The following is a 17,929-nucleotide window of genomic DNA, read 5'->3' on the forward strand; positions in this document are numbered from 1 at the left end:
TAGCTGTAGTCCTCCCTGTATCTCAATAGCTACTTCGTTCCAATTCTTTTTGTAATAAAATAAATAAATGCCTTCCAAAGCCTATGGCTTAGCTTGCAATTCCAAACAGAATCAGTTCTTTCTAGGAATGTGAGTGCCCCATAAGCTAATGGAGACTGAAACTTAAATCTTGTGTAAAATTTAAGTTAACTCTCAAATGTAACTCCAGACTTAAGTATTAAACTATGTGAGGTGTTGAGTAGAAATTCTGTTGTAAAGATCATGCTATTAAATATCAGAATTTAGCTTGCTAAAACTTGACTAAATCTTTCTTCAATTTTCTGCCCTTTAGATGAAACACTGGTGTTTGTTTGTTTTTTAAGTCTCAACCTTTGATAAAAAAAAAAAAATGTAAAGGTATTTACAGGAAGTCAAAAACATTTTTTTCTTTTATTTAGAACAAGTTGATTTAAATGTTGCTGACAGACATATTCTTCACATTATTTTCAACCAACTACCACTACCTTTCCTACTTTTATCATTTCCATTTATGATGTAATAATAATATTTAAAAATAATAAAAATAATGGATATGCTCTGTAGTTGATGAAACACTATATCGGTATCTTCTTTAAAATTATAATTAATGCATTTCAGTACAAGGAGATTTCATAACTGGCATTAGACAGAATATTCATAGAATTATTTATTGTTCATGGTTTAAAATGTTTACTTTCCAATCACATTACAGTGAAGACATTAGCATTTTTTATTTATGAAAATAAAAATAAAAAAGTGACATTAATTAATCATATGTCTTAACATCAAGAAATATGGAATATCAGTCCTTAGAAAAATATGTTAATTTAATTTAGTTGAAAAAGTAGAACAATTACCACAGTGGTAAAAGGTCTTTTAATACTAAGAGTATTTAATCAGTAAGGCAGTTAATTCCATCTCTTTAAAGATTAATTTCAATATGAAGGCACTAATTAGCATTATTTCTTTAGCAAATCAAAATAGATTTGGTAAAGTTATACATAAAGTAAATCACATCATCTTAACATCTTCAACATTCTTATGTCACTATTGACCTTAGAAAACATATCTAGCATGTAGACATGTAGTAATACCCCTCTTGACTTTATTGCTTAATCAAATCTAACCACTTTCACAGCAGCTCTATGAATGTGGTTATTCAGTTACTCTACATCAAATGCATGTTAGACATATGGTCACTCTAGTTGTTTGTAAATGGTGTTACTGTATTCTGACAGCTATCTGATATAAGCTCATTCATTTCATTTTGCTTGCTTTCTTCTTTGTTCCCCTGGATGGCATGATTTTTGGGTATTTTTCCTCTTCGAGACCTTCTAACACAGAACTTCAGCAACAAATACGAGAATTCTGCTACATTTAGTAGAATGCAAATGCCAGACACTGCAATCATAAAAATGGTAAATATTGTCTTTTCGGTGGGTCGGGAAACAAAACAATCCACTATATTGGGACATGGCCAAATGCTACATTTCAGGAGGCGAGGCATGTGATACCCCTCGTACATATAGTAAAACACATACATGAAAGAAGCTTCAAATATCAGCCTGAATAAGATGCTGGCAGTGTATGTCCACCACAAAGGACCCTCAATGTGGAATCTCTGTCTCTTTATTTCTTCTATGTCCTTGAATTCACAGTTTTTATCTCCTTTTTGGAACTTTTTTTTCTTTTCATGCCTTCTATATGCCACATGCATGGCCACCAAAAGTGCAGGAGTAGAAACAAAAATGAGCTGGAGGGCCCAGAGTCTGATGTGAGAAACTGGGAAAAAATAATCGTAGCAGACATTTTTGCATCCTGGTTGCAAAGTATTGCAGACAAAGTCATCCTGCTCATCGCCCCAAACTTCCTCTGCAGCAACTACAAGGATCATAATACGGAAGATGAAAAGAACAGTCAGCCAGATCTTCCCGATGCTGGTGGAATGTTTGTTCACACCCCCTAAAATAGACTGCAGGGCTCCCCAGTCCATGTTATTGTCTGAGTTTTGGGTCCTGTTGAGACAAAAAGATGTTTTTAAAAGTTATATCATAGTTTTGTAAAGCTGCTTCTGGATTTGCATGCATAGTTCATTCAAATAAATGATATAGCAATAGCAATAGCACTTAGACTTATATACCGCTTCACAGTGCTTTACAGCCCTCTGTAAGCAGTTTACAGAGTCAGCATATTGCCCCCAGCAATTTGGATCCTCATTTTACCCACCTCAGAAGGATGGAAGGCTGAGTCAACCTTGAGCCAGTGAGAAGTGAACTACCAAACTGTTGGCAGCCGGTGATTAGCAGAAGTACCTGAAGTACTGCATTCTAACCACTGCGCCACCACGGCTCATATATAAGCAATTAAAATGTTTTTTTTAAAAAACAACAGTCCATATCTTAAAGAGATTATTTTCGATGTCATTTCAACAGGGACAGCAAAAATATTGTAACAAGCTAAAATGCAATTATCCTTTTCTGACTTAATGATACCAAATTAAGCCCAACAGCACTTAGACGAATTCTATAAATAGTGACCGAAGTAAAAGATTTTGATTTGTATTATTTGTATATTTATTTATAAAACATATATGACCACCTATCTCATGAAATGATTCTAGGTGGCTCCATAAAAATGGTTAAAACAGAAGTAAACTTCTTCCCCACCCCCAAATCAAACAATGATCCATTGCAGTGGCCCAGAGTCACTTTGCAGAGTGAGATGAATGGCATATAAATTTAATAAATAAGTCTCAACCATCATCCTAGGCCGGGGTCTGCAAACTTAGCTCTTTTGAGACTTGTGGACTTCAACTCCCTTTGCTGGCTGAGGAACTCTGGGAGTTGAAGTCCACAAGTCTTAAAAGAGCCAAGTTTGCAGACCCCTGGCCTAGGCCAATGCTCAGGGGAAAGCCATTTAGCCTCTGGAAGGCTAAAAACAACCTAGATCAGGGTTGTCAAACTGGCGGCCTGTAGGTCGGATGCGTCACATGCAGGCCACACCCAGCCCAGCTCTGCAAAGGTAAAAAATGTCACAATACATCACAATATGTTACGTGACACAATCGAGTTTGACACCTGTGACTTAGGTGAACCAAGGGACACCCAAAACTATGGTGTGACTGCATTCGCATTCAGTTTGCAACTTACGGATGGCGTTTAAGAGAGCACATATGGAGGGCAATTGCTGTATTTCAAATGGGGGGTGACTAAGGCATGAATGTCAGTGAGCACTCATCTCACATCTTTGCTTGTATTTAATTTGTACACTACCATTTCTGTTTTATATTTTATAAAGTTACAATACAGTTGTAATATCGTAACACCATATTCGGGGTGCATGTAACTTTAGTCCTTGTAATATGTCACTCATAGAATTTTCATAATCCTGACTCAAGTTTATGAATGTTGAACAGGAAACAAGCCTAGCCACTTGCAAGTGAATCTGTGTGTCACACCCATTGATTACCCAGGCACCAAAGTATTCTATGCTGACCGAAGTTAATGTGGCATTGTTGTTTATAGAGTTAGAGAGAGATCTAATATTTAGATTTGACTACCCAATTGCTGTTATTTAAAGGATGGATAAAATTGAAAGTTTTGAAAAGAATCCAGGACTGTTTCTGGAGTCATCAAGAATGAGGGGTTTTTTTTCTCCCTTAAAAAGAATGTGGCAAATGTACAAAATAAACCTGAATTAATTCTTTAGCCTAATATTAAAAATACCGTACATGATCTCATGTATTGGTAATAATAGAACTTTTTTGACATATCGTGAAAGTTCAATTTAGAGTTCTTAAAGCCACTTTATTTTTCATATATTGTTTTAAGTCTATGCTAAGGACTGAAGGATGGTTTTTCTCAGCACAGATAGTCCTCACTTAGCAACCATTTATTTAGTGACTGTTCAAAGTTACAATGCTGCTGAATGAGGACAGCTATATCCGGTCCTTAAAGTTGCAGCTCTTATTGCATCCCTGAGATCATGTGATTGCCATTTGCAACCTTCACTGCCAGTTTCCAACAGCGGCATGATGACCTAGTGGTAAAGATGCTCACCTCCCATTCAGAAGCTGTTCAATCCTAGGTGGTGACAGATGTTTTTCTCTCAGGGTGCAAAGAGAAAATATCTACTGCAAACTTCACACAGGCATCGGGAAGGGCATCTGACCAGTAAATGCTTAGCTCCATTCAGTTGCCTTGACTCTATCCCAAATTAAGAAATTACAGGGTTGTAAAAAGAAAAAAAAAAATCCCTGCCAGCTTCCAACAACCAAACTCAGTGCAGAAGCTGTCAGGAAACTGCGATCACATGACTTTGCACTTAATGACCATGCATGATTTGTTTAATGACAGTAACTGGAACTACTGTTGTAATTTGGTGCAATCACATGTTTTTTTTGTTTTATGAAATGTCTTAGCAATAGAGTTGTTAACTGAGAACTACCTGTAAATGCAAATGTGAGAAGAAGAAAGATGCTAGGTAGCTACAAATTACTCAGTGTACCTCTACTGCATCTGCCAAATTTCCGAATTCCTTGGGATATTTTTCCAAAAGAAAAGAATTTCCCAAAGAATCCTTAAAAATAAACGAACAGGAATACTGATTCTTAGTATGACAAAAGGCATTTGGAAAATAGTACTTATGAATTATTCTTAGAGTCAAAAATTGACATGTCTCTGATTCAGTCTATATGCTCAGTGAGCATTAAAGAAAAACCATATGAAGCTAACAAAAAATATTCACTGAATGTCAGTTTGGGATAAATTTCAATTTAACTTGTAGAAGTACTTTAAAACATGAACAATTTTCTCTGTCTCTCCTTATTTCACAATAATCCTTAAGAAACATTAGATTCTTGGAGTACTTATTAACTGAGCAGGAGAAAATCAGTAGTTCACTTTTCTGATTATATTGCAACGAAGTGTAAAATAGATACTCTGTCACATTTTACTATAGGTTAAGAAGAAATCATATAAAGATATGTGGCACACTAGAGAAGCTGCTTGGTTTTCACTTAATAATAAGCCCCATAAAGCTAGATCAGCTTTAATGCAAATCCAAATAGGATTACTATACTTTGAGAAATGTGCTATTTGGATCTTTATAAAGCCTTCTTTATAAATTACAATAGTATATAACCCACTTTTTGATAGAGCAATCTCAGGTAATCATAATTGTTGAAGAGCCAAACCTCATATAAAAAGACTAATGATATAAGTGTGATCTACCTATGACTATATACTGATGTTTCAGCACAGAAGGAAGCTTCCCAAACCTTTCCAAGATGTTACATATCTGAGTAGCATAAACTACACTAGTTCTATAAAGTCATACGTCACAAGATATATGATGGGATATGCAAGTCATGTCTATGACTATATAATTTAATAAAGCAAAATCACACTTTGTTTTCATTTTCACTATAAATTACAGATTGTTCTTAAATGTCTGCCACTTTATATAATAACTGTTCTACTAAACTGTATACAGATTTAACTTGCTTAAGGAACACTTGGGCTTGGCTTCAAATCAATAGTTTAGTGTCTTCTATGTGCAAAAAGTGGTAGAGACACTGTATGAAGTAATGCTGGACTTCGGACTATTTCACAGACATTGAACTATAAAGTTAATTTCTGATTTGCAAACTTGCAACCTTATTTTGATTGTCTGGCATGGAAAATCTATACTACCTGCCCCTTTACTAGTTATGGAAGTCCAGAGTTAAAGATCCAGCTCATGACTGTGGTAGATTTGCTGGTGAAAAAACTGAAGCAACCAACCCACCCCCCCAAATTCAAAATTTTTAATGAAATAATTTTAGAATTTTCATCCATGTGTCTGTCCCTCACTCCATAAGTCTATGCAGAAAGAGAGAAAGAAGAGAAAACCCAGTAAGACAGTCAATACTGTTCTGTGTATTAAAGTATATTTTTTACTCTGTTACAGGAAAAAATTTTTAAAAAATCAACACAAACATATTTTGCAGCTCATTAAATGAACATTATCTTAACAAATCCTTTTTCAGATTTATTAAGATAATGTTTAGTGCTACTTATCCTGACCAAAGCAAATATACTAAGAGGCTCAAAAACCAGCAATCGACAATTTTATCTACTCATAATATTTCTACCCTGCTTTTTAGCAATAAAATAATCACAAAACTAAGCTTAGAATTGGGCAGATGAACAACAGGCCCTTCACCAGTTCTGGAATGCCTGTTTTGTCAGAGGAAAACTTGCAGATAGAAGATCATTCTTGTGAGGGTAGCTGAAAGGAGGGTGTGGCTAAGACACATTGTGAATGGGCGCTTGGAGAGAGTGAGTTCTTTCCACAGTCTTATGCATCTGCTAAGAGGATCCTTAATGAAGCCTGAAGCAAATCCCTCCTGTTCACAAAAAGGAATACTTGAAAAATGCCATATATACTCTTCTGTATAAACAGTTGTTTTTAGAAGCAGCCAAACTGGAAAATGAGCAATGAGTCACTCCTGTACCTCAGCTCTTGAGTGGACTACAAGATTTTGGCGGGAAAAAGTATCTTCAATCCCCACATCACCCTTTTTTTCTTTCTTTCTTTCTGAATCATGGTGTCTAAAACAGAAAGGATTCAATACACTATTGATAATAGTTTATTATACCTGCTGCTGTTGATTTTTTTAAAAAGCCACAACCTATCAAACAGGACATGCACTCTGGTCAGCTATTTGATATAACTGATCAATGGCCCATTTGTATTAGAATGTTCATATTGGATGATTGGCTGATGTGGGTGTTAACTAACTTCAACCGATCTTGTACAACTGAAAAAGAACAAACCCAGGAAATCCTCAAACCTGTCATTTGCCAGGGTAGCTGAAAAAAATCCCAAAAGGCAGGCATGACAAACCAGTTCCACAATATTGCAGAGTCAGTATTGTTTGTCCCTTAAATTGACGGGTGAAGTTTAATACCAAACAATCCTTACTTGTGTCTTTTGAAACAGAAGGAAATAATGCTCCCAAACTGTTATAATTAGTGAAGTAGATGGAGACCAACGTTAACGGGAAAATTATTGCAGGGGGAAACATCTGTATGTGCAGAGTAACAGATTTATTGGGTACTGAATACCAAAAAAACGTGAATTACACAATTTTTTTATTGTATCATATAATATTGGTGATGATGAAAAGTGAAATTCAACAATAACTGGAGATATATGTGAATAGTTTCTGAACTATTTAAAACAATAAAAAAGTCACCACAGTAAATTTGGTAGAAGGAGAGCTATGCCATTGCATGGAAATCAAAGATCAGGAGTCTGGTAGCTACTAAAAGAGATACTATGGGCTTCTTCTGTTTCATAGCAAACCTTTTTCTCCAAATTAGAATTTGGAGAATTAGCAGGCAGCATTCCTCTCCTCTAAAGAGGCTATAGGCTATCTCTTCCCACTCAGCATTAGTTAAGCTTGGGGAACAAAATAGAGGAAGACATTTTTAGGAGAGAGAGGATGGACAGGGAAATAAATAATTATTTTATCGATCAATTAAATTGATATGTTTTTCATCTCATAAATAAATAAATGTAGGCAACTTACAAGTAAAGGGCTTAAACCATCCTTTCCTTCCCACAGATGCACCTGCAAAAGTTCCCTTATTAGCATTTCCCCGTTCTATTCTCCTGAAGTATAATTAGGCTATCAGAGATCAATGACAATGGAAAAAATAAAACATTTATTTTAACCACTTTACCAAAGAAAGATTCCAATAGATAAAATAACTGTTTGGTCATCAATCCAAAACAACATTAAAATATCACTTCAGTTAAATCACAGTTTCTGAAAAACAATTAACACTTTTCTTTCTTAATCAGTAGGAAACCAGATAGTTACCAAGGAAGAATCTATGACTTTACATTGTAAATGCAAATGTGTTTAATCTATAGGCAAGACTTTCATTAAAAAAAAAATTGGCTGATATGTGTTGCAAACTTATATTTGCCTATCTTTGTTTTAATTGTTAGAGTAAAATATCCAGAAAAACCACACATTTCCCCAAATATGTAAGCAACAATAAGTTAAGGACATTGTCCTAACTTCTATGTATCACTTTAAATACTTCTATATATTGTATTATATAGAACTCTTCAAAGCAAGAGCTTCTTTCGAAATTTCACGAAAATAAGATTGTAAGGTAAAAGAAAAGGAAATTATCTGTTAAATGTATAAAATATTTACAAAAGCTCATTTGTTTTGTTTTATTTATATTTCAATCAACTTTCTAAAGGGGAAAACAGTTATGTGAAGAAATTTATACTGCAATTACACTTCACTAGTAAATCTTTATCACTGGAGCATTAAGTACTTCCACATATTTTTTCTAAAGAGGAAATGTCATTCCAAAACTAAATTTTGATCCAGACATTCATTTTCAATCACATCTATTATATTGTCCATTTTTGTAGCCTTTATCACATACAGTTTCAAAGGGACTTGTAAATTCACAGGATGATATAAATGTATAAAATATTTACAAAAGCTCATTTGTTTTGTTTTATTTATATTTCAATCAACTTTCTAAAGGGGAAAACTTGATGAAAGAGTTATGTATAAGAACGGACTTCCATGGACAGACATTGTTCTAGTGTCATCTGCAAACAGACCTTGAAAGGCTAAGCAGGGTCAGTCTTGATTAATACTTGAATGGGAGATTGCCAGCAAATTCCAAGGCTGTAAGATAAACTGGGAAAACCATCCCAGAAGAAGTCAGTGGTAAACAACCTATGTACTTACCCACTTACCTAGAAAGCCCACTTACCTAGAAAGTCATCAAGACTCAAAATAGACTACAAAGATCAACCACATCTACATGAAGTACATACAAAGCATTACCACACTATACAAATGGGTGACAAAGACAAAACGATGAAAAATGGGAGACACTGATTATAGCATAGACATTTAAAAAATCATATATAATTATTGGGTAGGGGACGATGGCAAAAAAGTAATATAAACCATTCATGGTTAGAACTTGTTTGCTTGCTTTTCCAAGTGATGAAAAAATAAGTTGTTTTAAAGTTTAGTAATTTAGGGTGCTGTTAAATTTGTAAGTGCATTCTTGGAAAAGTCAACAAAAGAACCATTTTTGAGGATTAGCCAAATAGTAATTATTTGAATCTTCTCAAAGAACATCTAGAAGAAGAATTGACTTTATCAGCTAAGTTGAGTGATCTGTGCAATTTATTATCTTTGTATGTGGCAGAGGAGAACAAAGTAAGATACTCTAAAGTCTTAATTATGATCAAAGCAAGAAAGGAAAAATTGATTTCTTTTCAAAGAAATTAGCTTCTATCCCTGGATTGTCATTATAGGAGAGATAAGAAGAAAACCAAAAAAAATGCAAGAGATCAATTGGAGAAATAGATTCTACATTGTGGGATCTTCTTTAACAACACATTTACTTAACCTGCTGTGCTACAAGTCAATGACAAACCAGCCTACTACTTTTAGTAAAGAGAGCAGACACCTTACCTTCCTTAACCCTGCTTTTTGATACTAGACCAAAAATAAATAAATAAATAGACAAGTAAGGAAATTCTACTAGAACTGAATGGACTATTATTACAGAATTATAAAACTGCAAAAGGAAATTTGAAAAATGAAACAAGATTTAGTGGTACCTAAAAGTGTTTGTGAATAGGTCCCCTTTTCATAAATTATTTTTAATATTGCTATCACGGGACTCTGTTTTTGTGAAGAAAAAAAACCCCTCCCTTAGAATAGTCCAATTGGACAAGAAAATGTTCTTTGACCTTCTTAGACATAGACAGGGCCCCCAAAACTGTTTTATGGTCACCAAAAGGAATCCTCCCATATGCAAGGGATGAAAGATACAACTTCTTCGGTTGTTTTTCCATCAGCATCTGGGATTGAACCCTCCAGAAATGAGGAAGAGCCCTGTTGGCCTGGACCAATTCAACACTCCCTCGTATCACCTGGGGAAAGTCCATATGGAGCTGGGGTCTTCAACCTTGGCAACTTTAAGACTTGTGGACTTCAACTCCCAGAGTTCCAACTCTGGGAGTTGGAGTCCGCAAGTCTTAAAGTTGCCAAGATTGGAGACCCTGATGGAGGACAATCAGGAAGTCCATGTATTGATCTATTTATTTATTAAATTTACATGCCACCCGTCACAGCCGGCGGCATCTCTCCCGTCAAGCAAGGATGATTCGGAACTCATTTAACCCTCTTTCTTGTCCCGCAGCTCCTCTTTCACCCACGACAAACAAATTTGGATTTCGCGCGACGCTCCGGTCCCTTAAAAAAAAAAAAAAGGGAAAGACGCCGCCGTGCAGGAGAACGACTTTTCAGGAATGGGTCGTATGTAGAGGGCGCTTCGCAAACTCCGCTCGAGAAGGAGGCTGGGAAAGGGAAGGCGGGCGAAAATTCGAGTCCCCGCACTTTAGGATCGCGCAGTTCATCGGCAGCCGATCAAAGCCATCCCAGCCCCTGAGGACCATCGATTCACTGCACTTACAGACACCCGTCCCTTATCCTCGCTCGGAGGCGTCCTACCGGTTCCCCTCCCCTCCGATGGAAACTCACCTGTCCGCCTCCCAGGTAAACCGAAAGCCCCGAGCACCCCGCCGAGCCGAGCGCACCAGGTAGGGGCGGCTTTGGGATCCAGGCTCTCGGCGGGGAGAGGCTTCCCAGCTAAGCTAGCAACCGCGGAGCGTCCCCCTCTGCGCGTTCGGCGCGCCGGGATCCTCAGCAAAGCAGCTTTTTCTTCCGCCGCGATCTTCGAAGTCTTCCCTATTGGAGCGGCGCGGCTTTTAACCGCGCCCCCTTTTACCTGCCCCGCCTTCTCTTGACGCGCCGTAGGTGGCGGAGGGAAAGCCCGGTCTGTAGAAAGCGGTGGGGAAAGGAGGACCGTCAAGAAAGGCAGAGAAAGAGGCAGACGAGAAGAAGGAGCCGCCTTGCCTTCACCTGAACGCCCCTCTCGGCCAGGGATACCTGCAGGCACAGGAAGGGGAGAGAAGAACTTCTCCACTTTGGCCCGCCTCAGCCCGAAGAAATTGTTCAGCCCGGCCGTCTTCCAGATTTGATTTGATTTGATTTGATTTATTTATTTTTGTCACACAGTATATATAAGCGTAAGCATGAAATAACTATACAATATATAAGTATATATATATATATATATATGTAATAACTAAATTAATTGGATATAACGAAAGGAAACAATAGGACAGGAACAGTAAGCATTCTTGTGCTCTTATGCATGCCCCTTATAGACCTCTTAGGTGAGGTCAATAGTAGACAGTTTTTGGTTGAAGATTTGGGGATTTTGGGAAGAGACCACAGAGTCAGGTAGTGTGTTCCAAGTATTAATAACCCTGTTACTGAAGTCATATTTTCTGCAATCCTGATTGGAGCGGTTAACATTAAGCTTAAATCGATTGTGTGCTCGTGTATTGTTGCAATTGAAGCTGAAGTAGTCTTTGACAGGAAGGACATTGTAATAGATGATTTTATGAGTTAGGATTTAAGATGCTTAAAATGTTAAAATAAAATAAAAGTTAAAATAAAATAAATTAAAATGTTAAGGGTTTTAGATGCTTTAAAAAGGACTTTCCCCCTTCTCCCTCTTCTTCTGGAATTCAGTCGCAGGTGTGGGGGGATTGAGCTGCCCCAAGGCCCACCTTCCCTTGCCTTCCAGGCTGGGAATGTTGCAATTAGCCCCTCCCCCACATACACACACATTGGGACGGCTGTGGTCCACCAAAAATGAAAAAGAATATGGAAGGAGGATTGCCCCCCCAGGTAGTCCTCGACTTACAAAGAAACAGCAGTGGCCAAAAATTCTGTTGCTTAAGTTAAAGGTAAAGGTAAAGGATCCCTCGCACATATGTGCTAGTTGTTCCTGACTCTAGGGGGCGGTGCTCATCTCCGTTTCAAAGCCGAAGAGCCAGCGCTGTCCGAAGATGTCTCCGTGGTCATGTGGCCGGCATGACTAAATGCCAAAGGCACACGGAACGCTGTTACCTTCCCACCAAAGATGGTCCCTATTTTTCTACTTGCATTTTTTACGTGCTTTTGAACTGCTAGGTTGGCAGAAGCTGGGACAAGTAACGGGAGCTCATCCCATTACGCAGCACTAGGGATTCAAACCGCTGTACTTTTCCACCCCGGACCACCCCAATGAAGTTGTTGAAGTGCTGTCCCGGTGTTTGGAAGCTGTACGGGTCTGGATGGGGAGAAACAGGCTCAAGCTTAATCCCTCCAAGACGGAGTGGCTGTGGATGCCGGCACCCTAATTCAGTCAGCTGCAGCCGCGGCTGGCTGTTGGTGGCGAGTTACTGGCCCCAAAGGATAGGGTGCGCAACTTGGGTGTCCTCCTGGATGAACGGCTGTCGTTTGAAGACCATTTGACGGCCGTCTCCAGGAGGGCCTTCCACCAGGTTCGCCTGGTTTGGCAGTTGCGCCCCTTCCTTGATCGGGATGCCTTATGCACAGTCACTCATGCGCTCGTTACCTCTCGCTTGGATTACTGTAATGCTCTCTACATGGGGCTCCCCTTGAAGTGCGCTCGGAGGCTTCAGTTAGTCCAGAATGCAGCTGCGTGGGTTATAGAGGGAGCTACCCGTAGCTCCCATGTAACACCGCTCCTGCGCAGACTGCACTGGCTGCCTGTGGCCTTCCGGGTGCACTTTAAGGTGTTGGTTATGACCTTTAAAGCGCTCCATGGCTTAGGACCTGGGTACTTACGGGACCGCCTGCTGTTACCACACGCCTCCCACCGACCCGTACGCTCCCACAGAGAGGGACTTCTCAGGGTGCCGTCCGCCAAACAATGTCGGCTGGCGGCCCCCAGGGGAAGGGCCTTCTCTGTGGGGGCTCCCACATTCTGGAACGAGCTTCCCCCGGGTTTACGCCAAATACCTGACCTTCGGACATTTCGTCGCGAACTCAAGACTCATCTTTTTATCCGCGCGGGGCTGGCTTAAATTGGGATTTTAATGTTAAATTTATTAATTTTAAACGGGGTTTTAGTATGGTAAATTTTAATCACTGGGCTAATTTAAATAAGTTTTTTAAATCGTATTTTAAACTTGTATATAGTATTGTCGGTTTTATTATGCCTGTACACCGCCCTGAGTCCTTCGGGAGAAGGGCGGTATAAAAATCAAATCAAATAAATAAATAAATAAATAAACTGCCGACCTTTCGATCACAAGCTCAGCATCTTAGTCACTGAGCCACCATGTCCCTTTCTGTTGCCTAACATTGGTTAAGTGAGTTTTGCCCCATGTTATAACCTTTCTTGCCACAGCTGTTAAGTGAATCATTGTAGTTGTGAAGTTAGTAACACGGCTGTGTTACTGGTGAATCTGGCTCCCCCAATAACTTTGCTTTGTCAGAAGGTCACAAAAAGGGTTCACATGACCCAGCGACAATGCAACTGTCCTAAATATGAGTCGGCTACCAAGCCTCTGAATTTTGATCACATGACTATGGGGATGGTACCACGATTGTTAGTGTGAAAAATGGTCATAGGTCATTTTTTTCAAAGTGCCGTTGTAACTATGAACGGTCACTAAATGAACTGTTTTAAGTCGAGGACTGCCTGTAGTTTCTTAACTTCTCAGCAGAATGAAAGCCTTCAGACCCTTGTGCAAAAAAATAAAGAAGGAATTGTGATTGGAGGAGTCAAAGTCTAGAATGTACAGGTATTCCTTGACTTACAACTACAATTAGGACCAGGATTTATGTTGCTAGGCAAGGCAATTATTAAGTGAGTCACACCCAATTTTACCACTTTTTTGCCACAGTTGTTAAGCAGATTACTGCAGTCGTTAAGTGAATCACAATTGACTAAATCTCTCTCCCCTAATTGACTTTGCTTGTCAGAAACTGGCTGAGAAGATCTCAAATGGTTGTTCACATGACCCAGGGATGCTGCAACCATTATTTATAATGTTGGTTGCCAAGTGCCTAAATTGCGATTACATGACTGTCGGCAGTGTGAGGACCGGTCATAAATCATTTTTCCCATTGTTGTAATTGAATGGTCACTAAACAAACTAACAGTTGTAAGCTGAGAACTAACTCTATTTCATAAACAATAGGCATGAAACTCACAGTTCTCACATTCTGTTTAACTGCAGACTGAGGATCAAATGGGGTTGAGGGACAGAAAAAAAAAGCACTAGTACTTAGAAATTCATGGTGATCTACTATATACCACCCAGAAATAAATCAGCTCATACAAATCGACCTTGATCTAAAGCAGGGCTGTCAAACTCCCAGCCCATGGGTAGTGATGCTGTCATGATGACGTGAATTTGACACCCCTAATCTAAAGCATTCAACAAAATCCTGTAGGGATATTCCTCATAATTTCACTTCACAAGGAAGACTGGTGTTAATAGAGATTAGGAAAGGAAATGTGTGTGGGCGAGACCTTAAGAAATTAAGTTCTGTCTCCAAGTTCATATTTCTTCATTCTGCCGGGACAAGGTCATTCACAAAATGCGTAACAAAAGTGAAACTTTATGACACTATTCCCCTGTCAGGATACGTTGTTCAATTCCAAATAACAGGTTCCTTGGGTACATCAATAAGAGAATGCCAAGATAAAGTACATGAGTTTGTCCTGTAGCACATATTGTAGAGAAAATGTTTAAATTTGAAACGTAGCAAGATCTAACATGAAGATTGGATATTATCTTTTCTTCATATGCCAAAGAAAATATTTAAGGTAAGCTGAAATATAGTTAATGTGACTTCAGCTCTAGCTTTCCAGAGGGTTGTAACATCGTAAATACGTTCAAAGTGTGTTAACTTTTTATATAACAACATTAGCTGCTTTTGTTAAGATTCAGACAAAAAAAATAGTGTATCCAATATTCAGAACTCCTAAACAGATTTGGTTAATTTTAGAAAACACGTTGAAACTCCTGCCTTTTCAACTTCTTATAAACATGCTAATTACTTCTTGTAATTTGCATGTTTATGTATCTATATATCTTTCCATTTCCACTCTTTAAAAGTGCAGAGTTTGGTTTAAAAGTCCAGATTGTCATTTGGTAAAAAGAAGTACAGCATCACCCAACTCTGGAAAAAATATATGTATTTACTGTATTTTCACTTTCCCAGGTGCTTCCAGATAAGGCTTTGAAAGTAATTAAGAGCATTTAGTCACATTACAACAGCAAATAGGAATTGCCTATTTGATAATGAGCCTGGATGTATGCAATTTCTTTTAAATGTGTGCCTGCACAAACTTTAACAAGCTATGCCTACACATGCTGATGCATTGCTCTCTTTTCAAACTGGGCCTATTCTGGGTTGAATTCTGGCAGGAGTATTAGAACATCCTATTCGCCTTCCAGATATTTTGGACCAACTCCCAGCAGCCCAACAGTTAATGCAAAGATTGTGAGAAATCTAGCGCAAAACATCTGGTGTGTTCCCAGTTGCTTACCCCTGAGCTATGGTAAATATTTAGTGCACATACTTTACAAAGAAGAAAAATCTTGTGAACCCAGAAATTAGCTCAAACCGTCATTTCCTTTTGCACAATTCTGCACAAGTAACTAATGACAAACAAGTGGTGTCACAAGGGTGCTCCTATTGTCAATCTAGCTCCCATAATATATTCCTTAATTTTTAGTTTCAAATATATGTACTTGGCTTAAAATAATTTCTTCTTTGGAGGCTGTGAAAAAAAGACCAGAGCTGTCCTTGAAAGGATTTCATTTGAAGCAATATGCTGATCTAAACACATCCACTTTTGTTCACCACATTACAAAGAAGATGTTAAGACTTTGGAAAAAGTGCAAAAAAGAGCAATTAAGCTTATTAAGGGCCTGGAGGGGAAAAAAAATATGAAAAACTTTTGCAGGAATTGGGTATGGTCAGTCTAGAGAAAAGAAGGACTGGGGTGACATGATAGCAGTATTCCAGTATTTTGAGGAGCCACCACAAAGAGGAGAGGCTCAACTTATTTTCCAAAGCACCAGAAGGCAGGACAAGAAACAATGGATAAAAACTAATCAAGGAGAGAAGCAAGCTGTTGTGACCCATGTCCAAGTAGGTAGTAATAAACTCAGTCTGTGAAAAAACAAATTTTATTCGAACAGCAGCGTCGTTCAACTCAAAGTAAAATAAATGCCTCCCAACACAAATTCCTCAGTTATCTCGCAAACCTTGGTCCAATTAGGCAAACTGCCAAAGGCCCTTCCTGGCAAATATCCAGAAGCCACAAAAACAAAGACATAGACGAAGCAGAAGACACAGCTACAACGCTGTTTCCGGCAAAGACCAAACGCCAGTGCTGGTCTGTTTTAAGCCTTATGGGAGGGGCCAATCATCTCTTGGCCCTACTCCCGAGTTGTCCTCTCTGCTTGAGCTGCTCTTGCCTTCTGGCAGCTCTTCTCATGAGTGGATTAGGAATAGGCACCTCCTGTTCCTCTGCCTCACTACTATCAGTCTCTGGAGGCTCTGGAGTCCGCACCTCACTTCCCGATGGCCCTGGCCTCACCTCAGCCTCATCACTGTCTGACTCTGTTGCCAGCTCCATAGGCTGCTGACGGACCACAACACAAGCTGGAATTAAGGAGAAACTTCCAAACAGTGAGAACAATTAATCAGTGGAACAGCTTGCCTTTAGAAGTTGTAGGTGCTTCATTACTAAAGGTTTTTAAGAAAAGACTGGACATTCACTTATCTGAAATTGTATGGGGTCTCCTGCCTGAGCAGGGGATTGGACTAGAAGACCTCCAGGGTCCCTTCCAGCTCTATTTTAACTGATTGATTGATTTGCAGGCAAGGGGTGGTGAAATCATGTGATCAATATTTATGCAGCGGGTTCTTTGAGAAAGAAAATATGATCAGAAGAAATTCTTGTTGCAATGTTAGTGAAAGACAAAAAAATCCCCAAAAAATCAAAAACCAAACATGTTGGATTTGGGTAATAAAGAGGCAGGAGACCAATGAGTGACAACAGCTCTTTAGTTTATAGTGAACCCAGCAAAAACATCCGGCAAAAACCCCTCTTTATATACAGTTTTGGCTGAGGCTTCAACCAATCAGCAACGTGCTATTTCCCACCCAAGTTTCCCTCCAAAACTTTAAAGATACATTACACTCCTTCCCTCCCAGAACGCATTGTACCCATATTTACATAATTTTAGCATCTTATTTCTCTACGTAGTCACGCAAGTAGACAGGGCGTCTCCTAACTCTTTTGGACCTGCGCAATTCATTCTCTGGGAGTGAGTCGAGCTGGCCGGAGGGACTGTTAGTTCCTCCCAGCTCCTCCTCTAGGCCATCCGGCCCTGGATTATTGGCAGCGTCGTCCCTGCTGTCTTCAGGAGGAACCGGTTGGTGTCGCTGGACCTCGTCGGACTCAGATAAGTCCCGCGTTTGCCCCGGGTTTGAGTCAGCTGTGGATTCAAACATTTGGTAGTCAGGGCCTGACTGATCTGTTTCTGATTTACTTGTTATTCGTTTCCTTATTTGGTCTATGTGGCGCTTCCAAACCCGGCCATCCTCCATATCTACGAGATATGATTTCGGCCTGGTTATTTCAAGAATTGTCCCTTTTAACCACGTTGGGCCCTCGCTATAGTTGTGTGCCCACACTGGGTCGCCCACTGTCATTTCTCTCGTTTTACCGTGTGCCCCCTTGTACCCATCTGGGGTGTAGGTTGGGTTTAGTCAGTCTAATGGGCACCTGAGCTTCCTGCCCATCAATAGTTCCGCTGGGCTGCAGCCAGTTGTCACACAGGGGGTTCTGTGTTGGACGGCTAGGAAGGTATCGATTTTTGTTTGCCAATCGCCTGGCCTTATCCTGGATAATGCTTCTTTTGCGCTCGAGCAAGCGTTCTGCAAGTCCGTTCGTCGCCGGGTGGAAAGGCGCCGAGA

The 17,929-nt window shown here is 39.3% G+C and overlaps 1 protein-coding gene across 2 annotated transcripts; it reads right to left on the bottom strand.

The window, feature by feature from the left end:
* Nucleotides 1-432: 432 nt before the first annotated feature.
* LOC131199515 (gap junction beta-6 protein-like) lies at nt 433-10,797 on the bottom strand. Of its 2 annotated transcripts, XM_058185345.1 has the most exons (3): nt 10,604-10,797; nt 4,077-4,223; nt 433-2,033 (listed from the first exon to the last, which is right to left on the bottom strand). In XM_058185345.1, the coding sequence occupies exon 3, from the start codon at nt 2,009-2,011 to the stop codon at nt 1,220-1,222; it is 792 nt and encodes a 263-aa protein (XP_058041328.1). In that variant the 5' UTR covers nt 2,012-2,033; nt 4,077-4,223; nt 10,604-10,797; the 3' UTR covers nt 433-1,219. The 2 variants fall into 2 exon arrangements, with proteins under 2 accessions (XP_058041328.1, XP_058041327.1); XM_058185344.1 differs by lacking the exon at nt 4,077-4,223 and having other exon boundaries at nt 435-2,033; nt 10,604-10,796.
* Between the last annotated feature and the right edge of the window lie 7,132 nt (nt 10,798-17,929).

Source organism: Ahaetulla prasina, chromosome 5, assembly GCF_028640845.1.
Source record: "Ahaetulla prasina isolate Xishuangbanna chromosome 5, ASM2864084v1, whole genome shotgun sequence".
NCBI lineage: Eukaryota > Metazoa > Chordata > Lepidosauria > Squamata > Colubridae > Ahaetulla > Ahaetulla prasina.